Genomic DNA, 27,841 nt, shown 5'->3' on the forward strand with positions numbered 1-27,841 from the left:
ATGCACAACTCAAATGAGGAAGTCGATGATGTCCCTCACTCACTATTTCTTTTGTTTTTTATTGTTTGAATTATACAATATTTCATTTTTTATAGATTTGACAATAAGGACCAACTTGAATGCATCACATAGTATTAAACAATGCTCATTCCATATGTTAAGGGAGGAATTAATTGTTGTTTCACTTGAAAATGAGGAGAAAATAGAATATTCCCTATTTCATATTATAAAATACAAAAGAAATAATGAGTGGATGACATCATCAGTTTCCTCATTTGCATACCCACTAGGATGTGCATATAACTGTTTTGTGAAATAAAGCAAAACTTTAAAATGTCATAACTTTCTTATTTTACATCCGATTTTGATGAAATTTTCAGTGTTTTGCTTGTTGGATTTTTCTCTTTTTATTCAAATCAACTTTTTGTTGGGGTGGACTTTTCCTTTAATGAAAAGCATGCTATAGACCTACCTCGGTGATGGCCTGTACAGACGCACCATACTTCAGCAGAAGTTCAATGACCTTGACTCTGTTCTTCTTGCAAGCAATATGAAGGGGAGTGAATCCATTCTACAAAGAAACATAGGAAGCACGCAGCTTTTATTTAACATCCAGAAATCTGCTTCTGCTCCTCAAATTGGCAACCCACATTAATGTTCTCATGATTTTCAGACTTATATAACGATTTAACAATGTAACAAATATAACAATGGATATGGCATCAGTCAAAATGTATAACAGCTCAAACTCAACAAAAAGTTGCCAATTTGCATATTTAATAGTGATTTTATTGTTTTCATCATGATGCCAATTTGGAGTGTATAATGATTAAGTCTTTAATTCAGGAATGGCAACATATAGTGCAAACAATATGAAGGGGTATGAATCCATTCTACTCAGGGAATAAAGAAATTCTAAATTAAACAATGCAAAGAAATTGTTTTTGTTTGTGTGCATCCTTCAAATTTTTTGGAGAAAGTATAACTGGCAGATTGGCCAAGATGATGTGACTTACCAGAGCTCTGGCCGATGGGTTGGCCTTGCGATCAAGCAGCAGTTTGGCTACCTTGTGATGACCACAATGAGCAGCAACATGAAGAGGGGTCAAGTAATCCTGAATGGTCAATCAAAAACATAAAGGTAAAAAATTACAATTGAACTAAAGGTAATGATCCTCACTTTAGAGTCAGCTTTTTTATATCTTACGCCATTGTATTAAATCAGCGCGTAAATTATGGGAAGCTGAAGATATTAATATTTCATTTATTCTTATGATCACTTTATTCTCTCTCATAATTAAAAGATAAATACCAGTTGTGATAACGATCTCAAAATAAGCTTGAACAAAATCCAATGAAACTACTACCAAAGTGTTTGCATGAATAAATAAAAAATATGTGCCAAATAGCTCTGGAAGGAAATGCGTAATTGTCTGGCATTTTTCCAAACAATATTAATACGCTGTCCCACATATGCTTTTTTGTGTTAGTGATCATCAGAATTACCGGTTTACAGCTAAAGATTTCATAATTTCACAAAGCTAAGTTTATTTCAATGTACCAGATTTAGATCTACATATATGATAATATTGTGGCAATTTAACCTTGATTTTAAAGACTTTCTCATGAAATAATTGTTCGCTGCAACTTCTTTCTATTACCTATTATAAAGTCAGCACATAAATTATGGGAAGCTGAAATCAACATTTTATTTATTCTTATGATTATTTTATTCTCTCTCGTGATTTAATGATGAAGTAAACTATTTTGGTATCATTCCAAAATATTTCTGCTGTCTTGCTTGATCCATATTCTTTTTTTTTTAAAGAGTATTTTGGACTGTCACATTGGACATTTGGAAAGTTGGACTTTCCTGTTGTAATTACTCACAAAGAAAAAAAACACGATAGGAATGTGAACTTACGACGGTGACATCATCAACAGGGGCGTGGTGGTAGAGAAGGAGTCTCGCACTGTCCACATGATCTCCTTGGGCTGCCATGTGAAGTGGGGCAAGTCCATTCTGTAAAGTAGGGGAAATAAAGGGTTATGAAAAATCAAAATGATAATTAAAACAGCAACAACCAGGAAAAGAAAACTTAGAAATAGTGACCGTAACAATTTAGATCAATCTTGACTACCATCATGAGATTGATCTTTATTTTGATTTAAATCGATTGCAGTACTGTATGAGATGGGCCTGGTGTTATGGGGCCATGGTAAATAAATATACATGCCTTGCCAAAGTATGTCAGTGCTATGTTAGGGACTGAGCACATAATTGAAATTTGCATGGATGCCTAAAGAGGCTTAGCTGAGATGCAACTTTTAAGGTATATCCACACTTTCATCAAATCCGATGTAAAACAATTGTTAGTATGATGCGTTACATTAATAAAATAAAATCTTAATTTGACTTAGAAATAAACTTTATACTGATAAAACCCCCATTCCATGGAGGGCAAGACCTCTGAAAGATCATGAAACTTGCTTGATCTTTCAGAGGTATTTCAATCAACTTTCAACAATCTCTGAGGTCTTTCATAATTCCTTATTGATCTTTCAAGGATCTTCGTGGTCTCTGTGATCTCCAAAACTTTTTGAAACAGTTCAAAACAGTCTTTCAGGAAAATGGTATTTGATGGTATTTCAGCAGTCTTTCAGCGGTCTCTTAATAAACTTTCAAAGTTCTTATTAGTCTTTCCAAGATCTTTTGAGAGTCTCTCAAGATTTATGAGGAGATCACTGAAAGACTCATGAGAGATCATTAAAAGATCATTGAAAAACCAGGAAAAGTCCATGGAAAGAATTATGAAAGATCACTTGTTGCATAAAAGTTCTCTGAAAGAGCATTAAAAGATCTATATAAGACATCTCACCTTTGTCTTGGCTGAGATTGGTGCTCCTCTCTCAAGCAGCTGATCAACACACTGCTCATGTCCACTGCGTGCTGAGCAATGAAGTGGTGTCAAGCCATCCTGTATAGAGAATGCATCACCAGTCGACATGCAAGTTAAAAAGTCCTATGCCTCCAACAAATGAAAAATGGCTCTGGAGAATGGCTCTACACTTACAAAAATCATTAAAAATGGGAGTTTAGCTGGATTGATGGATTCAAAATAATTTTCAGATACTGATCACAACTATTTATTAAAATTATTTATTAAACTCATTGTGTATTCCATTTCAGGGCAGGTTATTTCAAAACTTTATTATTTCATATATCAAGCACTTTCTACTGTTCTTTGAAATATATTGATTCAGTATTATCAATTCAACAACAACTTCAATGTTATTTCCTCAGCAAATTTTCAATGAAACTGAGCTTGGTAAACATGATACAATGACCTGACATCTTGTGGTTTAGTTGATCAGTAAATGTACATATAAATTGAATAGTTAATTGATATATCAATTAAATGAATTTTGGAAGGTAACTTACCCTGGTCTTAGCGTCAATACACGCCCCTCGGTCAAGGAGGGTGTTGACCATATTGACACGCCCCCACTTGGCTGCAACATGGAGGGGTTTTATATGGTTCTAGGAAAGAGAGAAATATGAAAAAACAATGGCTTTATCATTTCATGATGAATGAATCATTTTAGGGTGGTGGTGATGATGATGGTATTGGTGGTGATGATGATGGTGGTAGTGGTGGTGGTAGTGATGGTACTGGTGGTGATGGTGACGGTGGTGGTGGTGGTGATTGTGGTGGTGGTGATGGTGGTGGTGGTGATGGTGGTGATGGTAGTGGTGGTGGTGATGGTGGTGATGGTAGTGATGGTGGTTGTTGGAGTTGGTGGTGGTGGTGGTGATGATGGTGATGAAGGTGGTGGTGGTAGTGGTGGTGACAGTGATGGTGACAGTGATGGCGATGATGACGGTGATGTGGTGATAGTGATCAAACTTGACAGCATGGATCAATTACATTCAATTTCATAAAATACAAAGCAATTATATACATTAAAATGTGGCTGGGGAATTATTGTAAAGCTTATGACTTGCAGAATTGTGATTTTCCTTGTCAAAAACAAAGGTGATATCTTCAATTAGCCCCATATCATTTAGAGCTTCCTAGAAAAACAAATAGCCTCAAAACAACAAAAAATCAAACTTGAATCCAAACACCCATTTTTTTTTAAACATCTGAATGATTGTAAATCTCACCCTTGCATTATAATCCACTGAAGCTCCTTTCTGAAGAAGAAGTGTAGCTACGTTGACATGACCATAGTGAGCGGCAATATGCAGTGGAGTGAATTGACTCTGTCAAAGAAAAAAAACAAAAATCATTCATTTAATCATGAAATCACAAGAATTATTTTACCAAACTGAAGAATGCGATAAACAAATATGACTATAGTATGATGATTATTTATATCACTTTAATCTTTTTTCTTGAAATGAATTGTCATTTTAACTTTTAGCCTACCACTGCTGATGATTTTTCTTTAATGTTCCTTCCAATTCAATTTGTTTATCATTTTTTTCTTACCCAAAATAAAGTAACCCCCTCCACACACACACCAACCCTTCTCGCTCCTTCCAACCCCCAAAATGGCCAGTACAGCCATGGTGTAATGTTATTAATCAACAGAATTCTACAACCATCCCAATTATTTCCACATTTCTTGGATGAACATATGCTTTGTTTCTGCCCCCCCCCCCCCCAAAAAAAAAAAAAACATTATCATTTGATGACAGCATAGTTTTTTCTACGTAATGCTGACTGAAGCCTGAAAAGAATATACTCTATTTTTTCTTTCCTTGTTAATTATCACATTCATTATCATTATCATTTGTTTGGCGTCACCTGTGCCTAGGCGGAAAAGCGAACTGAATCACTGTGACCCGCAGGTCTTTTCTCCCGATATAACTGATTGGGGGAGCGCAGGTGGACCACTACACCGAGATTTCCCCCTACTCTTATACGAATAGTGCAGTGGGTTCTTAACGTGCAAAGGTGGTGACTCTCCTCTACACGGGGCCTCCATTTTACGTCCTATCCGAGGGACGAAGTGTTTTCCACTGTAACATAGCTTGCATCTATGGAACAGGGGAAAGACGTTTACACACAAAGCACTGGCTTCAGTCATCTGCCCGGGATGGACTCAAACCCACGATCTTTGGTTCAACAGGCAGACGCTTTAATACCGACTGAGCCAACTTCGCTCTCTCATTCATTTGTTGTATTCATTCCAAGAGCATGTTGTATAGAATGACTAATGATCCCACCCCTCCCACAAATAAGGTAAATAAATAATACCTTGGATGGAACGTCTGGATTGTGTCCATTTTGTAAAAGCAGTGAAGCGGCCTTAGTATCGTCCTTACGGGCAGCGATGTGAAGGGCAGGAAGCCGAGTCTTACCCGCACGATCGTTCTCCAGCAGGACAGCAACGACCTTGTCATGACCTTGCTGAAGGGCAACCGCCAGCGGTGTAAACCCATCCTAATAAAAGAAAGATATGAGGTTTTCCCATATTAAGGCAAAGCAATAAATGGTCTTAATTATTTATCATAGGTTGAGCAAACCACAAAATACATACTGATAAGAAACTAAATTTTTCAATTCAAATACATCTTTTAACTCAGCTAGAATAAAGAAGATCTTTATGTAAATGAAAGGGATGTACTGAAATTGAATTTGCTTCTTTTCTCCTAAGATAAAATGAGCGAAATTCTTGTAATTAAAATAATTGTTATCAAGAAATCAATAACTTATTTCAGAGTTTTAAAATGATGAATCAAAAGAATCATTTCCATTTGTGGTCATTTCTTTCCGTTAAAAAAACCCACCATGATGTCATTATGGATTTATGGATATTAAAACCTGTCATCAATTTATTTGGAAAAAAAAATCAAAACAAACAGAGACCTGCATATTTCAAATGCACTTAATCAATGAATGCAATTAATACAAATTCTATAACGCTGGTAAAAATTTTCCCTTGCTTACCATGCACCTTTTCAGTGTAATAATGCCAAAACATTCTTTAATCATAATTCATAACAAAATGTTAATAATAACTAGGAAAGCTCTAAAATTTGACATGCGAGATATTAATAGACTACTCATTTAATAATAAATCATCTCTACTGAGACCAAAATTCATCTTCCAATTTAAATCATTCAATTCATTTTTTTCAAAAGGGACTTTGGATTATCATGATGAAACGATGGAACTGTTACACGATAATATCACTTTAACCCGAGGGAGACTGAGCGGCATGAATGCGGGAAGGTGTCTAAGGAAGACACATTCATTTTCCAATGAGTTTAAGCTTGCACACGGGTTCAAACGGCGTGTTTCTACAGAGAATCATTAAACGGTATTACCAGCGTAAGTATCCTGAATTCCGGAAAACTTCCCTGTAGAAACAGACGTGATGTGGTTTATTGATAAACCGCATCACGCAAAATACGGTTTCTCATAACCACCTCTGGGAGGTAGTTATTGCCGTGTTCCGCGATGCGGAATGTGAGTTCATCGGATTATTCGCTCTGGAGAAACAGGTTGGTTTAAGGGCGATATGGTTTTATGATTCCGGAAAAAATAGCTGTTATTAACAATTCTCTGTATAAACACGCCAAAAGTCATCAACTTAGATTCGCTTTGAAGTGCTTCAGGTATATTATCGTGTCCCAGTCCACCAAATCAACAGAATAATCTAAAAGGTCCCGAAAATAATGTCTGCATGCACTGATCACATACATGTATGATTCTATTCACAGCAATCCTAAGATCATATCCTGTTGTCAGTGTTAGTTAACATGCATGATGATGATGTGACGATGTTAACCCATTGCCTACTGGATCCTGTAATTCCCATATGCTTATTAGGAGAGTCCAAACAGTTCCAGTACACAATGGGTTAGGTGTACAAACTAGAATTGTTAGAAACTCGTGAAATTCATGCAGTTCACTGGAAAAAAAAATCATTCAAATGACAGTCAATATCAACAGGCATTCATGCTGTAAATCAATCAATGAACATGTGGCATTCCATACAGTGTTGATGGCATTCCATAGTATTTGCAGCATCGTCCCACTATTTTTCCAAATGATTTTGCTACTTTATTAATTACTGGTCTTTTTCTTAATTTTTGTTTAATATTCACATGATTTTCATGTTTCCTGTAATTTATCAACAAAACATTTTGCATAAATTTAAATCTTTTAAGTTAGCACTTAAATATCGGTAATGTTTCATTTAGATTAGCTATCAAAAGTAAAATCAAATTTTCTAAGTTAAATATCCTGATGCACTGCAATTGGAAAAAATAGCAGGGTGGATGCTGTATGCATTCTAGCATTGCCAATTTACTAAGCTGCCGGCACACGGTTTATAAATACTGATTTCACCTGTATACCTTTGCATCATAGTCAAAATGAACGGTCTTAGGCATGTCCTGATGTGTAATAAGTTAGAGAGTTCATTCCATACATCGAGGGAAAAAAATATGTGGCAGGGCATACGGTATTAAATGCCCTTAAAACAAGACCCCCCCCCCCCTTCCCCATTTTGGCTGATCTTCATCTTCAAATGTGAATGTGAACATTAAAAAAAATGAAAATAAGAAAAAGTATGACCAAGTTGTCTCAACGTGGTAAATGCAACATCCCTTCGGATTGAATAGAGGGATAACCAGATTACATTAAAAGTAAATAAATAAATGGGTTTTTTAACTAAATCACCATGACAATTCCGGGGGAAAAATATCCCATTCCAATTGAATTTATTGGTCATAGGATAAAATGAATTTCAAATGTTTTGATCTGATCGTCACCCCAGGCTGAAGAGCAGCCATCAAAAAGGCACATTTTAATTTTAATGAATCGCCAGGAAGGAATTTTGATTGAAATGAAAATAACTCACGAAGATTGTAAATCTAAATGTACAAATAATGTAAACAGGATGAATAAGACGCCAGTTCATGTATCACAATGCATGCCAAAAATGCATTTAAAGTGAAAAATTGAATATTTACAATTTAATATTTTAGAATTTTTAAAATTCATCTTGCAGAATGCTATATTTAAGTTTATGACCAATATAATTCTTCAAATCCTGAAATATTACTTCGAAAACCTGTATTACATGTTCTATTTAAAAAAAAAACAGAATTGTATTTTATGACAAATTTCTTGTCTGAATTGTTACTTGACATTTTTAATGGTCTATAATTCAGGATTATATGTGAGCTTGTAACATTGTACTGAAAAGAATGTTCAAATTTCTCTTCATTTGGATGAACCCTCTCCCCCCCCCCACCTCTACCGTATTATCTATTTCATATAGAGAAAGCATTGATTGCCCTCAATTACATTTCATATTCCTCTTTAATATTCCTAGAAGAATGTTAACCATGTTCTCTAATAAGGGATCACGTACATGAAATTAATATTTCATATGAATCAAAAGAGAAATCATGAAATTCTTGTTTTTCTTGATTAGCTAAATATTTGAGCTCCCAGTTAATGAAAAAACCTACATAAAACAACATTGACAAAAAACAGAAAACTCCAAAACAAACTTTGGTATGAAAACGAAATTGAACACAAAATAACGTAAAAGATGAGATTACAAACAACCAAAACGTGCTATACGCCATCGATAACACACAAAACATGTGGATACAAAACAACTGAAAACATTTAAAGACAAAATGAAAAAGTGAAAGAAATGAGTGATTGATGAGTGAACATGCATGGTTAAAGTGCGGACGAGATTTAAGATCTATGATTAAAATAGAAAAGTTAAGATTAAGTTAGAATAGTGGAATTGCAGGGCAGAATGTAAGAAAAGCATTATGCTGAAGCAAAATTTCATGTAGTGGTCATGATTTGATTAGTCCCCCCCCCCCTCCCCCATAGGAAAAGGGTTGGTAATATCTCATTAGTTTTAACATTCTAAGATGTCTTCAAGTTCTCTGAATTATAACTATTCTATATGCTGATTATCTTGTGACTTTAATATAGTTACCCATAACCTGACCCAAAGCTATTGCCAAGAGATAAATTGTAATTGTATTAAGTTTCTCACTACCATATTATTATGAATACAAAACAAACCTACATATTCAAAGTTAAAATGTTAGAATTTAAAAACCAAACTCACTACTCAAAAGACATCATTTGAAAATTTGTTGCACAGTGGTACAAAAAGCAACGATTTCTTCCTCATGACCTGTTTTCCACGTGTTCAAAATGATATATTTTTAATGTGCTTCCTGGTTACTTTTTAACAAGTGTTTTGTAATGTAAAATAAAAAGTTGGTAAAAAGTGATCAAAAGTTTTTCTCCTTCATGACAGTGTTTCTTCCTAAATGTCGATGGAATCTTTATCCGATCCTCAAATTGGCTCTGTTCTATTCACAAATGAAAAATCACTGATATGCAACTTCAGCTCTGAATCACAGGAATCATGCGAGGCAGGCAAGTCACAAAGTCACCTTCTCACGACAACGCACAACACTATCATAGGAAAAAGAAAATTCTATCAAACTACATGAATCCTCTCCTTGATAGAGAGAAAATGTGAGGAGAAAATAAAGAAATAAACAAACGAAATAAACAATTAATATACAACTACCACAAACAGATGATGCAGACTCATATACTAAAAGACTAATGAGACTCAGCTGACAAAGCCCATCCTATTAGTGCATCAGTTGGTGCCGAAAGAGAAACATAATAAAGACACTTGGAACCAAACAAAATGGCGGTCTCACCTCCGATTTGTTCGGATACTGGGGTCGTGAGTGTTGCAAGAGCGTTTCCACGACAATATCGTGACCCTGCTGGGTCGCGACATCTAGCGGCAAAAAGCCGTCCTACACTCACCATGCAATTGCAATCGAAAAAAAGGGTACAAAAAAGACGTGGAAAAAATTGACAAAATATGGATATTTAGTGAGTTTAAGCTTGTGACCTTTGAGAAAACATTAATATTAAGTTCACACGCATTCGATCATTCATTCACATGTAGAGGCTTTTCAAAATCTGTCCATTCCGATGAGGAGAAATTAGCAGAATTATTTCAGCCATGCATATCTCAGCAAAAAGAGATTGTTACATAGCATCGAATGCAGACAAATTCACACACATTAAATCACTGCTTGGTGAGAAACAAAAGCAAAAATCAATATCTTGAAGTAAAATTTTACTACCCTGCCCCCCCCCCTTTCATTCATAACCTGTCTTAAAGAAATATATATATTAAAAATGTAAATGAACTTAAAGAACATATATTCTGTTTATTTCAATTCATAATCAGAAAGAAGCTTTTCTGGAGTCAAATCTATTACAAAGAGATTTTAGGTGATGTATGACGAAATGGTGAAGGATGAAAAAAGATTACTACAATTCCAATAGCCATTCTTATGGTTCTTCTTACTATAAGAGTATCAAAGTTGGTTCTTTTTCTATTTTTTTCTAAATTACTGCTGAAAAAAATGTTACTATATATCAGGCATGATGAAATTCAATTTTTTTTATTTAAAGCTATTTTATATTAGGCCTACATAAAAAGTTTGTGACAGAGATTGGGTGATTGAGAATATTACACTATTCACAGGAAGAAAACTATTTCATAAGTAAACCATTTTTGACAATCTACTCCCTAAAAGAAACGAAAAGAGACAGTTTTACATTCTCACTGAAAAATAAAAACAAACTTCGCTTGTTTTGTTTATGAATGTGTTTTTGTTCTCATTTAAAAAAATATATAAGTCTGTTGATAAATTTCTATTAAATAGCCTATAAATAAATAGAAGAATAATCTTCTTGTATCTATATATACATGTATCTTATTGCCAATGCCCCCCCCCCCTACAAAAATTCACCATGTGTTATTTTCACCATACTTATAATGTCACTTTTAACTGCCAATTTGAATCTGATATTCAGTAGTGATTTGTAATGCTGGAACACACGGGATAGTGTTTGGGATATCAGGGTTCATCAATTAAATAGTATTGGAATTTTGTAAATAATTCTGGGGGGAAGAAGAAAATAACTTTACGAACAACAACATCACAACTGACTCTCCACAATAATTTTACATAAATTTTTACTAAAATTTCCATGGAAACCACCTCTTTAACATATAACAATTTGCATCATCATATTGTCCATACTGTCTTTGAATTCCTAACATCAAACCATCAAAAACTGAACAAATGATATACCTACTTCAAGCTAGAAATCATCAGAATACCATGTTTGTGATTGTACGGTTATTTTGGAATGATAGATCATTAATGCATGACAGTTTTACAAACTAACACAAAATTTAATTCAAGCATTCTTTAATGAGAACAAATTCATTTCCTGAAGCAGTCAAAGCGTGTATGCCATGTAATTTCTTGAAATTTATTCCTTTGGTGATAAATTTCCCTAAATGGATCAAATGTAACAGTGAAATGTCCAAGGCCTAGAACACAAGAAGACAATCACACATTGACACCTTTACACATGAAACAATATTGTAAGAACGCAAATCCTCATGAACAAATACCCTACATTGACATGAACAAACGGATAAAAATAAACTATGATGAAGTGGTCAGTATAATAGACCAGACTGATTTGACTCTAATCTTTCTCAAACTATCAAGACACCTTCCCTGATTTTGACATTACACCTTCATATATTTGATAAACAATTACCATGAAATTTTAAAATATCATGATATATTTTTGTCTTATTTGATTTTATGAGTCTTGACTGAAGTGCAATAAATATAAAGATCTAATCCTAATGAAAAACAGCACTTCATAACAAATGGTGCTCTTTTTTCTTATAATTCTAAAAGAGACAGCTCGAATACATAAAGTCTGACAAAATTGGATAACATCTCTTGATAGGAATCTCTTCTCTCTTTTCTATTTTATTCCTTCCTTGATATTGCAATGAATGACAATTTACTAAAAGGGTGAAACTTTCAAAAGTTCTTGCCCTTGGCCTTCCTCATAAGCTAACTCATAATCTTAAAGATCTTTGCACAGCATCTGTTAAGTGCTAAAAGGTGTCTAGCCATACACCCAGGAATGGAGCAACAACCTTCTGCTCCCAAACATGCAAGATCTTTTCATGTTCAAAAGATTTTTTCGGTAGGAATCCTACGCAAGCCTCAAGCTCCATCATAATCAGTGATTAGCCCTGCCAGACACTCCCTAATCAAGCTGGTTGCAAATTATTTTTTTTTCAGCACAAAGAGGAAAGGGACTTAACATTAGAGGACAGAGATCATATGGGCTTCATACAGCTGCACGAACTCTGTATTGATACACCTACTCAAAAGCACGGAATCAATGTAGATGCTCATATTTAAGACAATGATTTCAGCAATTTAAAATAAATACATGTTCACCAAAACAATACTATATACTTTCATTTTTTCTCTCAAATGATAACAAAATAAATGTTGTGCAATGATAGTGTATTACTTTATGTGAATATTTCTTTGGAAATCAGGGGGGCTTAATTTACTCAGAAAGAATTGGTGAGAAAAGAGCTTTCAAATAGCGATGTGATCATGCAGAGATTCAAAATATGAGAGAGGGGGATACTCATAAAAGAGCAAGCTAAATTTGACTGCTTTGATAAGAGAAGGGTGCAGGTGAAGAAATTGGAATGATGATCCGGCAAAAGAATTGCTTAATTGCAAAAAATAAAAATCTTGACGTCATGAAAAGGAGGCAAGCACATTTGAAAATAGATTTTGAAAAGCCTCTAAGAAAAGACTGAAGGTGATACGATGACAGATGTATGGTTTTAACAAAATTAAATGATTTTTTCTGACAATAAGAAAGAAGAGATGTATCAACAGAATAATTTAATTTTTCTTCATAGTCAATTTCATTGTTTTCAGGACTTACAAAACAGGAAACAGTCAGATGATATGATTTTTAGAACACACATACAAAAAGGCAGTTTTACAAACTGTTTTGTCAAAGTAACTTCAATGAATAACAGCTAATTGAGACTATACTGCAGATCTCCTGTTACAGGCTTAATTTCAAATTTGATGCTTTCTTAATTATGCTGTTATGGTTATTAGGGGGGTTCCCTTTATACAACTGAGGGGGTAATCCCCTCTTGTAATGTATGTAGATTAAATGGGCTTGGTTCAATATTCAGCAAATACAAAAAACACATACCCTCACACACACATACATGTACACATGGCACATAACATAATACATACACCATAAACATTTAAATAGTTAAATTGAATTGTAAGTGCATAAAGACAGGGGCAAAATATTTTACTTTCATTTCATCACACGATAAGTTTAATTCCTTTTCTTTGTTTTAAATTGAGCTTTCTCATCTTTTTAATTTGCTTCATTATTCATCAATTGCAAGGATATTGATATAAAGGGGTGGAGTGATAACTTGTGCATTTAGAAATGAATATTACATATAATACTTTAATCACTAATTGTAATATCTACAAGTATATATATATATATACATTTTTTAGTTAAAAGTGTAATATATACAGGTATATGATTAAAAGATAATAAAGAATAAATATTTGATATAATTTCAGAAAATGCAGAAACCTAATATTAAGATAATCTACAATTATGAATTGCATAATTGCATATGATATATAAAATGTATGTAACACATAAAATCAGTGAATAAGTTTATTGAGTTTATCTATTATGAATTTTATATCAGAATGCAATAAAATAAAATATGGATACAATAACATGAAATGTGCAGTAGTTTAGTCTATGTAATATTCCAGATCTACTCTCATATAATACTTTTACAAAATAAAAAAAACTATGTATACATCACTTTATAATCAAATATTAAAAAAGGTAGCTGCTGATTCTGAAAATTGAAGATTAATGAGTTAGTTCCAATCCATGTTTAATTGGAGAAAGCATGGAAGCAAATACCAATGAGTGTTATGAGCAAGTCATTTCATGAGCAATTAATAAAGCATTAAAACAACTTAGCAAGATTCGTGTGTCAAAAGTTGCTCTGGTTAAAACCAATGTTAGTAATGAGATGAGGGCCCGTGATTAATAAAGCTGGATAGAAACCAAGAAAGGTTCATTCCAAATCTTTCTGGGGGGGGGGGGGTTGAATTCTTTTCTTTCAACCAGAACACTTTGTTGTTGTTGTTGTTATTGCATGCATAATCTCTTTGTTTTCTCTCTTGAAAACAAGGAAATAAAAAAAATATCCCTTAAAACCTCTAAGAATTTCACCAAGCTTTTAAAAGGAGAATGAAACCTTTGAAACTAATCAAATTATACATAATAGAAAATAAAATGTGACATTACAAGTCTTGGTTACATGGTCAAAGAGAGGATCTCCATAGCATTAGCATTCTCTGCATTCAAATGCCCATAACCTTCTCATTGTTTGTTCCATTTCTATAAAAATTTTGTTGATCTATTTGTTTGATTTCTTTGTTTTTATAATAGCTATCTTGTTCCAAAGGTTTTATTCTCCTTTAATTCTGAGCACCATTTTTCCTTAATAAGAGCCCTCATCCCAGTTTTGAATTTGAAAGATGCAGTTAAAGAATTGCAGGCTTCTGATTGGTTGCTTACCTCTGTTGCAAGGTTCTGATTGGCTCCATTAGCCAGGAGGAATTTGACGACTTTAACATGGTTCTCCTGGGCGGCCATATACAGAGGGGTGAAGCCATTCTGAAAATTAAAATTTGACAAATAAAACATTATCCTGAATATAAGTCAGTTTTCATAATATCCTAAAACATGGAAAGGGAAATTGTAATACGAATTTTCACTTTCATGTTATTACTTATTCCATATTCATAGGCTTTGCAAGTATGAAATACAAAGACCGTTATGGACTTTCATAAATCATCTTCCAAAATGGCATATCAGGGTTTAGAATTTCCCATTTGGGTGTTGGGTGTTTTGGGATACCTCTCAGTCTGAATGCATGTCTCAAAGAGAGTGTATCTTGTTTCTCATCTCGATCTCAGATGCTGTCTTAGCATCGATCTTTGTCTCAAAGGGACATGTCTCTTGTCTCTAGTGGGAGGCCGAGACATTGGCAAGACACTGAAATCACATTGTTTTTACTTTGATCGGTCAGTTTTGGATGCCTTGAGGTCCAAGACAGTGATTGTGTGTCTTGTTTCTCAATTCAGTCTCACACTCATGTCTTGGTCTAACTCTTTGTCTCAGAGGGACATGTCTCTTGTCACTAGTAGGAGGCTGAGATATTGGCAAGACACTGTTTGATGAGTTAATCAAATTGCTTTACTTTGATCGGTCAGTTTTGGATGCCTGAAGTTCTGAGACAGTGATTTTAGCATCTTGTGTCTCAATTCAGTCTCACACTCTTATGTCTTGGTCTAACTCTTTGTCTCAGAGGGACATGTCTCTTGTCTCTTGTGGGAGGCTGAGATATTGGCAAGACACTGTTTGATGAGTTAATCACGTTGCTTTACTCTGATCGGTCAGTTTTGGATGCCTGAAGTTCTGAGACAGTGATTGTGTGTCTTGTTTCTCAATTCAGTCTCACACTCATGTCTTGGTCTAACTCTTTGTCTCAAAGGGAAATGTCTCTTGTCTCTTGTGGGAGGCTGAGATATTGGCAAGACACTGTTTGATGAGTTAATCAAACTGCTTTACTTTGATCGGTCAGTTTTTTATGCCTTAAGTTCTGAGACAGTGATTTTAGCATCTTGTGTTTCAATTCAGTCTCACACTCTTATGTCTTGGTCTAACTCTTTGTCTCAGAGGGACATGTCTCTTGTCTCTTGTGGGAGGCTGAGATATTGACAAGACACTGTTTGATGAGTTAATCACGTTGCTTTAGCTTGATCTGTCAGTTTTGGATGCCTGAAGTTCTGAGACAGTGATTGTGTGTCTTGTTTCTCAATTCAGTCTCACACTCATGTCTTGGTCTAACTCTTTGTCTCAGAGGGAAATTTTTCTTGTCTCTAGTGGGTGGCTGAGACATTGGCAAGACACTGTTTGATGAGTTAATCACATTGCTTTACTTTGATCGGTCAGTTTTGGATGCCTTAAGTTCTGAGACAGTGATTGTGTGTCTTGTTTCTCAGTTCAGTCTCACACTCATGTCTTGGTCTAACTCTTTGTCTCAAGGGGAAATGTCTCTTGTCTATAGTAGGAGACCGAGACACTAAAAAGGAGCTCAATAATGATGAGTTGATCACATTGCTTTACTTTGATCTGTCAGTTTGGGATGCCTTGAGACGTGTCTTGACAATCATTGTGTTTCTAGGGGTATCATCTTGCTCTCAGTTGTTTCTTGACACAAGACAGTGTCTCACTCTCATTCCCTGTCTTGGGGTTCATTGTCTAAGTCTTGGACTCACCCATCGTCCAAATCAAACAATACTCTCAGAAAGAAAAATATTATTAAAGTTGGCTAATATAATTATGAACCTAATAACTATTGGTTGAAAGAAAATTGCATGCAAAACGTTGGAGATTTTCCCTCACAAACAGTTCTTCATATGTTATCAAACCTGGTACATGTAGGTTGGTTAAACATTTCTGAGAGTGAAGTATAATGAGGCAAATCACCAAGAATTCATTTAAACCCGATGGATCGTGGCAAATCATGAGGATCAATTTCTGTTCGAAGGTAACTAAAGCTTGGCTGGGAGTTGAATCTTCAACCCTTGTATGAAGTTTAAATGTGTATAAAGTCACTAAAGCATAACAAAAATCTTCACAAAGGTGTTCATCTACATGTACGTTGACTTGAATCCCTTTCTTCTTAAATCGTAATAATATGCAACACTTAGATTCACTTGTATAAAGCATTATATAAATATTGCATAATATTAATATCATTATCATAGTTGTTATCATCATCATTACCATACAATGAAAATACATGAATAATATAAACACTTAAATTGGTCGACAGAGGTGCATCAACTGACTTTGTTCAAACTTTCATCCAACATCGTTCAGCACAGCTGGTAAATAAAAACATAGACTGATATTTGATTCCCAATAGGGATAATGTCGATCTAATCGTGTCCTACATGCATGCCTTGAGTGGGTATCCTTTTGCAGCAGAAATTGATCTGTTTGTAATCTGATATTTGTTACCTTGTGTGTACATATTTTGTCCTCATTAACATAAACAAATAATTACAATGATTTAAGACTCTTTATTTTAAATCAATCCTAATTCCAACCAAGGAAGATAATATTCTATGATTTTGATAATGAATTCTTTGGTATTTTGTTTTCAGTGCATTGAAGTAATCATTTCACTTAATCTGGCGTATGCAAGGAGAAATTTAACATTCTAAATGTGGTTCGTGCTCGAATCATTCAATTTATTTTCCAATTTATTTTTTTAAACACTACTCCCCTTTTCTTATAGCCTGATGTAACTAGATTGAAGGTATTTCATTTATTTTACAAAGATGTTGGAAAAAAATAATAAAATAAATATCTGGAATATACTGGTGTTACTGGATATACTGAAATTTTATAATGAAGCGACCATTACACAAATTAACTAAATCGTTTAAACACCAAAAGCTAGTGTATGGGTGCGCTGCAAGCAAGCTTATAACTAATGTGTATAATTCATAAACAGCTTTATTACTGACATGACTACAAATATTCCACTTTTATCACAAGTTCACTAGAATCACAAGTTTTTACAATTACCAAGATCTATAAATGTTGCAAAAATAACTTTATATTTAAATTCTTTCAAAATTGATTTGATACATAATAATTCCATGTTATATGATGAATTTTACTATTTACAATAGTTTGTTTCATTTCTGATTTTTATTTCTTTTTACTTCAAAGATTTTCAAACCATGTTTTTTTTCTTTTCATTAGAAGTACCATGAAGAATATTAAGAGAATGGTAAAATGTAAATGTCCAATTCCTAAAAAAGTGAGACTTCTATCAAATTGTTCATTTTAAGACACTTCTTTGAAATATTTTTCGTAAGTATGCAAACTGATGATTCGGGACAATGTCTAAGTGTTAATGAAGATTTAAAATTTCATAATTCACAATGAGTGTTGTGTCAACTCAAGGCATTTTATTCTTCTTTCTTTTTTTTTGTAAATAAGAACACAGATGATTCAGGAACATGTCAGTGCTTAGTGTGTAATAGCTTGATGATAGTAGATTAATTAGTAGATTGAGTTTGTTGGCGCACTAAGCTTTCGGACATTTTTTTCCCTAATAATAATATCCCATGTTTGTTTCTGTGCTGGATGAAAGTGCAAGTAGCTGTCACGATGACAAAAGTCGTTGACGACACCTCTCTCACCAGTTTCTTTACCTGCGACTGGACATTCACGTTGGCGTTGAACTCAACCAGGACGCGGACGATGTCCTCCTGTCCGGCGAGAGAAGCGATGTGGAGGGCGGTGTTTCCTTTCTGTACGGTAAGAAAATATGAAGGTTTAAACTTGAACTGCTGTCAATGCGGAATATATTGCAGTCACGTTTATTCTCGCCAATTTACAAGCAAAAACATAGTGATTACAATTTCACTTCTCTATAATGGGTGGGTAAAACAGCACAATATGTGGAAAAATAGCTTCATGTAAAATCAAAACCAGAATTGTGAATGTAACAGATGAAGATGATAGAAAAATAAATCATGCAAATTTGGATCCCACATAATATTGAAATAAAGTTGTAAGGAATCGTAATCGTTTGACAATTAGGAGAAGCCCGACTACATAGCTTTTTTTTTTAAATCTAAAGTCTAATATGATTTATCAGCTCGACAATAATATAACAACTTTCTTTGAAATGAATGAAAACATCCCTCTATACTGCTACACCTACATGTACAGGTACACCAGGCAATATGGAGTGATAATGAAAACACATTCATTTGGAATTGAAAAGCTGTGTGGTAATTTATCAGGAAGAAAAGTTTATTCCTTCAAACAAAAAAATTTTTTTTTTAATGTTTCTGTGTGGCATTACAATGTTTCAGAATACTTGAAAGACTATTTCTTTGGTAAAAGTATTTTTAAATATTTTTTACTGCATTTTAATGTAACCATGATTTTAAATGACTATCCTACATGTTTTATAGGATACAACCAATTGAATCTCTTATTTAACGTTGAATTCTTATTATGGCAGATGAAAAGACTTGTAATATTTAGGACTAAGATGGATATATTTATTACAACTTTCAAACACGGCATGCATAGGCCTATTCTTCTAATAAATCAGATAATATGGAGGCGTTTGAGATAAATGAAATGTATGATTTATGGGTATGATAGATTTAATCTGATAATGCAAATGAAGAGTGGAAATAGTACTTACAACATGCATTTATAGGTTTCTTTTAAATCAATGACAAACACATGATGGTGGGGGGAATTGAATGGGAGCTCAGGGCGATTTCACCCTGTAACGCTCAAAAAGTCCTTAAAAACTCTGGGAGAAGCCCTCAGCTAATGTTGCTTACTTAGGCAAAAAGTTGTGGGGAAAAAAATGGGGGGGGGGGCTTACATGATACTTTCCTATAAATTAAAAAAAAATCATATTTATAATGTAGAAATATCAATGGGTACAAAATAGTGATGTATACTGAATTGATATTTTCTTTTTTGTCGGATAAAAATATGATTGAAGCTATGACAGTATGAGAGAAATGCAAATAACCTTCTCTGTTAAATGTGAAAAAAATCCTTTCAAGTGAGAGTCAAACAATACAAAATATTTGAAAGATATTATTACAAGGTTACACTGTAAAATTTATTAAAATACTCTGTACAAACTGCAGTGAAAAAGAAAACAAAACTACTAGGGGTTGTAAGAGGATTGTAGTTGAAGTTTGTATATAACACCCAAAGTGTCAATGCAGCACCAATGAGTGTTGAAAACAACACCATGAACTTTAACACTGGTGTAAATGTATGGTACAGTCCTCTCACAACACTGGCTGTGAAGTTTTTGCACCAAATAGATTATATATATGTAAAAAAAAAATTGTTTAAAGAAGAAGGGAAGGGTATTATGAAAAACAAAATTGTAGAGCAAAGAGAAAGAAGATGGGGTTTAAAATGGAAAAAACAATCTTGTGGGCTTTTTATGGAAAAGAAAAAAAACTGAGGCAATGGATTTTATCTGTATTACTGAGCAAATACAAGATTAAAAATGATTTCATCATTTGATCAATGATTTCTAAAGTACCCAAACTTGTTTTGTTTTTTAATAATGCTTTTAATAATATCTTAAAATTTTGAATATGATGGCAAGCAAAATGGTTTGTTTCTTGAAAAAAAAAGTATATTTCATGTTATTCAAAGTAGCACAAGTCTTTTCTCATACTTCTGTGATGACTAGCAAATGATTTTTATTTTCATGATTTGTTCTCTTGCTCAAATGGGCAGCCAAATTTTCAAAAGTATTCTAAATTGGTACAAATCTTTTTACTTTGAGTTTCACTGGTTGTTCTTTCGAAGGTATCTGAACCGTCGCTACGAGGTTCTATCAAAAGGAAAAATTGAAATATTTCATAATATATTATAATAATCAAACTTGAGGAACATATCAATCAATTTATACTTATTAATAACTTGGGGATCAGAAAAACTCCCACATTTAGATAAAAGGGTAATCATGCAGGTTCTGCTGGTAGAATGGTTTAAAACCTGCAGTGACTAACCTTGCAAGTTGGTGTTCTTACTATTGTCATTTTATTATTTGATACTGCTTAAACATATCATTTCCAGAAAATGAAAATAGACCTTCCAAAACATACTGATATAAAATTCAAAACATCTCCAAATTATATATTATTGCAAGTCTCCACTATAAAAAAAAATGGCAATTCCCACATGCATCTTTCCTTGCAATATCATAATTAAATTTAGAGAATATATTTCACATAGGATTTGTTACTAATTTCATGTGAAGCATACAAATCTAAACTTGCCTGGAATAAAATTTTGACAAGCGACAAAAATAGAACAAGCGCACACCTCCCGTCACTTCCTGCACCCTAAAATAGCCTCATAAATCAATTCCTTGCAATCTCTAAATCCCTAGACAAATCCTTAGATTGGCAACCCCCAACGAAGCATCACCTACGAGTTGTAATACTAATTTCCCTTCAGCATGCAACATGATTTCACAAATACAAATTGTGATGTAAACAAATATGCATATATCTATATTTTCCTTTGCAAATGGCTAAAGGTGGATAGAAGGGTATTGAAAAAGAAAAGGTCCCCAGATATTTTGTATTTTTTCTCTCTAATAAGACTTCAAGTTAAAATCACCACGAAATTACACAAATCACAATTTCATACCTATATGTGAGCATAATTAATTGGGATGTGTTGTATCGTTTACCTTCATCGCTGAAATAATTAGATGTTGAACATTTGAATGTCCATAATATTCTCAGAAAACTGACAAATACATTGCACAACCTATACTCTTGAAAGAGAAAGATTAACAAAGTAGCATAAATTTTTTTTTTTTTTTATTTGTTTCAAATTAAAACATTGAACAATAACATGGTTTCTGGTAGATTAAATAGAACGAACTCTGTAACGAACGTCAGTACGATACAATCATGGCGATGAAGATCTGTTCAGCATAAGTTGAAAGTCTGTTTCCTGACCTAGAATTCAACCCTTGTTATCTTGGCCTGGACCAGACCAATATCTACCCCCCCCCCCCTCCTGCTATGCCCTCCCTTTCATTGACATCTTAGAATTATCATGTGATTCTGGCTAAGGCAACTAATCGTTTCCTTTCTCGGTTGGAGAGTGACAATCACGCACCTCTGACAACAGGCGAGTTTGGAGTTCACCCCTTCCTGTGCCTCTTACTTTAAGGCCAAGATGAAATGAATATTTGAAATTGGTTTATAAAACATCTTTGTTCAACTAATTCTCATCAACAGATTCTGAGATTTTTATGAACCCTCCCTCCCCTCCCCCATCTCTTAATAAATGTCCAAAGGGGACTGGGCTTCAAAAACGGGTCTTGCAAATGTATCTTATCTGAAGCTTGAATACTTAGAAAAGTCATAATTTGTGTGTTACCACTTCTGTTAAATTAATGTCCAGATTGTAGAACTTACTTCGCATTCTATCATGTCACGTTTATTTTTTTTTCTCAGATTTATCAGACTATATTCTGACTTTGTATAGAAGAAATCAAGAAAAGATATTCTAGACAATTCCATTTTGTGTATTTCAGGACACCCTTATAAAAAAGTGTCAAACTCCATGAACACAAAATCTCAATTGCAATCTTGTCTGAAATATTCCCTTTGAAAACATATCATTTCTAAAGTTCTTGTATTAATGAAATAACTTCCATTTCCCATTTTGACATGTCGTGTAAAATATTTTCATCATTCACTACCAGAATGGTGATTGCAATTTTAAGAGGGGAATTTATATTTTCAGCTGATTTGGAATTCAAAAGAATATTATGAGAGCCTTGCATCCTGTGGAAGTATCAACCATGGGTAAATTATGAATATGAACATGCTATTTCTAATACCCTGATCCTAGCTCAGCCATCAACATGGACGATGTTTCGAACATGATTAATTCCAGAGTATGAACATATTCTTTTCCAAGAGAATGCTAAAATAACATTTTCTGCTACTTCCGATACAGTTATATGAAAACACAAACCAAGTGTCTGCAATATGGGATACTATCATTTCCATCTTGGGGGAGTATGGTTCTAATTCTCTCTGAAATACACTAAAATAATCCTGTTAGAATGAAATTATTAATGAATGTGAACAAGCTCTTAGTTCTCAATTACAAGTTACATTACCTTAGTGGCTGCGTCCACATCTGCGCCTCTCTTGAGCAGTTCTGTGACAATGTTCAGGTGCCCCTCTTTGGAACTGAGATGAAGAGCGTTCAGGCCATTCTAAAGAGAAGAAAGAAAACAATGGATGGTAAATGTTAAATGTAATTAAACCAAAGCAAATGAGTTTGCCGTAAAAATTAGGAATTTTTCACCCAAAAAAAATCATGAATCATGGTAAATTGCCATCATATCATTGCACACTGACCACCAATTCCTATATTTCAATGCGCAACGGGTTAACATATTCGTATATCAAAATCACTGTTTCTTAATTTGAATATTTCAAAAGTGGAAAAAGTGAGAGAGATTAGGCAATGGTTAACACATTCATGCGTCAAAATCACTATTTTGTTTTAGAAAAATATTTCAAAAGAGGAAAAAGTTATAGTAAGAGATATCAGAAAAAAATTAACATCTTAACTAGCTATTTTGCTTAAATGAATTGTTGCACACATAATGTCTTGAAGACGATAAGAACTATTGATAAGAAAATGCAGAAACGTTAACATCATAACTTGTTCTTTTGCTTAAATGAATTGAATTGTTGCACACAATATTTCCTCGAGACGATAAGAAACATTGATGTGAAATTGCAGAAGTTAAATTTATCCCAGAATTTAATTGAATTTGTGGATGCGGGTCTAAAACTCTGCAAGATCCCCTGCAAAGCCCAGGAAATGTTGGATAACTCTCTGGACATGACCTTCTACCAAGTCAGGACGCCTACGCTCTAACTTGGCTTTTTAACGCATTATCACTGTTCAGGTTACCATGGCAATGAGACCGATAACACTGGTTAAAAAGTGCAAGTGTTCCCATTTCTGGCCAACTTTCAAAATTTGCCTCCATGTATCTTACACAAAAAACAAACAATACATGAATGTTCATATTTTCAACAGAATTTAAGAATTCTTTAAATTGTATTCTTTATTTTTTTCAATACGTAATTAGTACTAATATCACAAAGAGTATTATATCCATGCACTTGTAATAATATATTTACATATTAAAATGAAAGTATCAAATCAAATTATTTGTTTATTTTTACTCTCATCTTTATACTTATTTTGTTGAGACAAAACCAAGAGATAGGACTTATCATGACAGTGAAAATTTACCTCTTTAAAGCAGATAAAATCAACTCCTAAAAGTTGCTACCACATACATTTAATTCATTAGAAATGCACATAAAATGAAGTCTAAGGTTTGTAGTCGTAAACAGACAGAAATAGACAAAAAGCAGTACATCTGTAATTCACATAAAACCAACTCCTACAAGTTGCTCCAGCATAGTGGTAGCATATGAATTTCATTCATTAGTAATGTACATGGAATGAAGTCTTATGCAGACAGATGCACCACTATCTAGGCACAGCAGATCGCCTTACGTCCTCAAAGTCTCCTTCAATATTGTTAGAAGCGCTGAGAGACGGGGAAGATTCACAAAGCTAATTAAAGATACTGATGTACAAATAAGACGACCGGGGAGGAATACTATTAGTTATATTTGCAAGGAAGGAAAGGAAAGGGGGTATAAGACATATTAAGACTTTAAGGAGAAAGAGAACTGAGGAGGAGGACAATGAATTACTATAAACTAATGACAATTTTTACATTGGCTGAAATGAAATAGGAGCTAAATAAAGAAAAAAACAATGTGAACAGATAGATAGAAAGATAAAATGGATAGCAGGATAGAATAATAATAATAATTATTATATTTATTATTATTATCATCATTATCATTATTATTATTATTATTATCATAAAGATATTAATAATAATGTCAATAGTAATAATAGAATGAATGAATGAATAAACAAACAAATAAATAAAAACAAAAATATGAATATGTGATTTAACAAATTTATAAATATCAATTTAAAAGCTAATAAATAATAACCACAAATATGACTAATCATATTTTCATAAAAATGGGGGAAAATATGAAAAATATGAAAAATATTTATGCAAAAGGAAAGTTGGATTAGTAGTGCCCTTGACGTTACGGTCAACTCTTGACCACATAGTGTTTCATGATCTGTCATTTCCTTCGTTCACAATATATCTCCTTGAGGGATTTATCTTTTACGAATACAGAAATCTTTTAGGTTTATATTTAAATAAATTCAATTAATGCTTTATAGTCAAACAGAAGCATGAGCATTTACACCGAGCGTTGGTATATTAAAATATAGCAAGGTGATAATATATCAAAAATCTTAGTAGATATTCTTCAAATTATCATTTTTTTATTATTATAGATGAAATTTCATGTTGTTTTTAATTGTGACTCTTGATTAACATATGATCAAATCCAATACATGTGATAACTGTTTTTGCTCTCTTAAAAAGTAAGAAGGGTGAAAATAATAATAATAACAATTTTATATACCGCAAAATCGCAAAATTGCCTCTAAGCGGTTAAGAGAAAGGAAAATGAAGTATAAAGGAAATAGAAATAGAAATACTTTGCACAACAAAATGTATCAAAACTAATATACAATTTACAACTTTCTCAACAAATCATAAATAAAGAGATACCATCAAATGGGCCAATAAACATATGATATGATCAATTATCTTAAAATTGCCAAATTTTCAACTATTTATTTAACTCCATGGCCCTTTTCCATCCATTCAGCCTATAATAAGTTTCTAGAGTGTGATTAAAAGTATATGAAATCATTTGACATTTAATTATTAATTTCATACCACAGTATAGTGTCTATGAATCCATGACCTTACTTAGTAGTTTTAATGATTGAAAAAAAAATTGAATTAAGTTGAGGCAAATACCAGATTAAAAAGGCAAAAAATAAATGAAAATAATTTGTAATTCAATATTTTCAAGGTAGGTATGGACAAAAATATACTAATTAAATCCATATCAGCCCATCCAAGAACACCTAATGCAGCCTACGCATTTGAATGTTGATGTTTCTAGGCATAGCTGGGCCCCCACAAATAAACATGAATGTAATGAATACCGCCTTCAGTATAGAGATTACACTAAATGACTAAACATTTGAAATTCACAACAAGCAGCAATCATTATGTCCTAATAATATTCACCTCGCGTTGAGGCACTCACATGCATAAGCTAAATATTGCCACCCTAACAAGTATGATCTGTTCAAAGATGAATAAACCTTCAGCCACTTCCACAATAAATGTTGAATCTAATATTTTTATTACAATATTCATTATGTAAAATTGATACATACTTAGCATCAATCATGAAACTATATGATAACTGTATCAGCCTTCAGGGAAGAGAAAGAGAAAGAAATAGAGGGGAGAGACTGACGGATTAACAGATTAATTAGCAAACATACTAGCAGATGAATAAATAGAAAGAATAGATAACTAAACAGATGAAAAGTGAAAAGGAAGACAGATGTAGAGAGGCAAAGAGAGTAGATAAGATGGATAGATGGACAGGTTGATAGATAAATTTGATAACTAGATAGATGGATGGATAGACAGACAGACAGACAGACAGACAGACAGACAGACAGACAGACAGACAGACAGACAGACAGACAGACAGACAGACAGACAGACAGACAGACAGATAGATAGATAGATAGATAGATAGATAGATAGATAGATAGATAGATAGATAGATAGATAGATAGATAGATAGATAGATAGATAGATAGATAGATAGATGGACAGAAAGGATAGACTAACAAGATAACATCAAGAGAAAAAGACAGACTGTCAAGTTCAGACTTTTCTAATGATTTTTTTTCCCATTCTCTTATAAACTGACATGTCCTAATGGTTAAACAAACATAAATGACAATACTTGGGACTGGTGAGCCCTCAGCCCTACGAGATTAAGAATATTGTCTGCTAACGAGAGTGAGACAACCACTATTCCTTCCTTTATAACTTCTAATGAATTAATGGATACTCATGGCCATAACTGTCACTTACTATGCATCGTTATTGTTTAAAGTTTATATGAGGCTTATTTTACAGGTCTGCAAATTTTAAACTGCCCCAGCTTGCATGGCGTTGATAAAAAATATCTCAAACAGAAACAAGTTGATAAATTTGTCTCAACTAATGCATGAAAATAAAACTTGTGAACTTATAATTCTATATTTGTATAAAGCGCTATATTGCATATTATTAATATGAACAGTTGTCTATACAGTAGGACTTGTACTTAAATTTTCTGCAAAAATCTCAAAATCAATTTTTTTTTCACGAAAATTGACCAATAGCATGGTTCTGATGAACGCCAACGACAAAAACCTTACAGTCGTTATTTCAACAGTTCAAACAAGTGTTTAATTATCAATATTTAAATCTAAATAAATTATGCATGGTTGTTTAAACTCTTAAACTATTAAACTACAGTAAGGTTCATATAGTTAACAAAGTTGCATAAGACTTGCAAGACTGTAGATTATACTGTTCTTCACATAAATTTCATTCTTAAAATTGGAAAAACCTAGATTCATTTGAGGAACAACATAACCTTTTCCTTTAAAATGCTCATCATTTTCTACCAGAAAATCACCATTAGTAAAAGCATCTATGCCATGGCCACAAAGCAACTTGATGCAATCTGAATAATTAACCCGACAGATGTCCTTAATGCATGTATATGTTGCTAATGAGAACTTAATCATATGATTACATCAACTAGAACTCTAAAACCCCACCTAGCCCTATTCACATTGATATTTAATATGGAATATCACTGTGAGCATACAAGGAGCAGAGATTTAAATGTTGCATACATACTACAGCACTACACTATGTTCATACTATACAATATGTTATCGATACAATGATTATAATGTGAAGATTCAAAGATATAGTTTCTTAGACTTGTCAAGCCACTGAGTTTGCATCAGTTGTCAAGTTTGAGTTATATTTCAATTTTATCATTTTCGAGCTAAGGGCATTTATTTCACACACAAAATTTTGAATCAAATTATTTCTCATTGTGATTTTTTTTTATATCTTTAT

The 27,841-nt window shown here is 33.3% G+C and overlaps 1 protein-coding gene across 50 annotated transcripts in view; it reads right to left on the reverse strand.

Annotated features, from left to right (window-relative positions):
- LOC129281864 (ankyrin-2-like) overlaps window positions 1-27,841 on the reverse strand; it is a 117,718-nt gene that overhangs the window by 86,919 nt on the left and 2,958 nt on the right. For 49 of the 50 annotated variants that reach the window (XM_064112866.1, XM_064112856.1, XM_064112840.1 and 46 more), the window contains exons 2-12: window positions 22,811-22,909; window positions 18,312-18,410; window positions 14,590-14,688; window positions 9,738-9,839; window positions 5,268-5,453; window positions 4,169-4,267; window positions 3,443-3,541; window positions 2,880-2,978; window positions 1,925-2,023; window positions 1,017-1,115; window positions 473-571 (exon numbers count right to left, since the gene is read on the reverse strand). In XM_064112866.1, the coding sequence (XP_063968936.1) occupies window positions 473-571; window positions 1,017-1,115; window positions 1,925-2,023; window positions 2,880-2,978; window positions 3,443-3,541; window positions 4,169-4,267; window positions 5,268-5,453; window positions 9,738-9,839; window positions 14,590-14,688; window positions 18,312-18,410; window positions 22,811-22,909 (1,179 nt within the window). The remainder of the gene's footprint in view (window positions 1-472; window positions 572-1,016; window positions 1,116-1,924; window positions 2,024-2,879; window positions 2,979-3,442; window positions 3,542-4,168; window positions 4,268-5,267; window positions 5,454-9,737; window positions 9,840-14,589; window positions 14,689-18,311; window positions 18,411-22,810; window positions 22,910-27,841) is intronic. The other variant, XM_064112834.1, reaches the window with a different exon arrangement.

This window comes from Lytechinus pictus, chromosome 18 (assembly GCF_037042905.1).
Source record: "Lytechinus pictus isolate F3 Inbred chromosome 18, Lp3.0, whole genome shotgun sequence".
NCBI classification, from domain to species: Eukaryota; Metazoa; Echinodermata; class Echinoidea; order Temnopleuroida; family Toxopneustidae; genus Lytechinus; species Lytechinus pictus.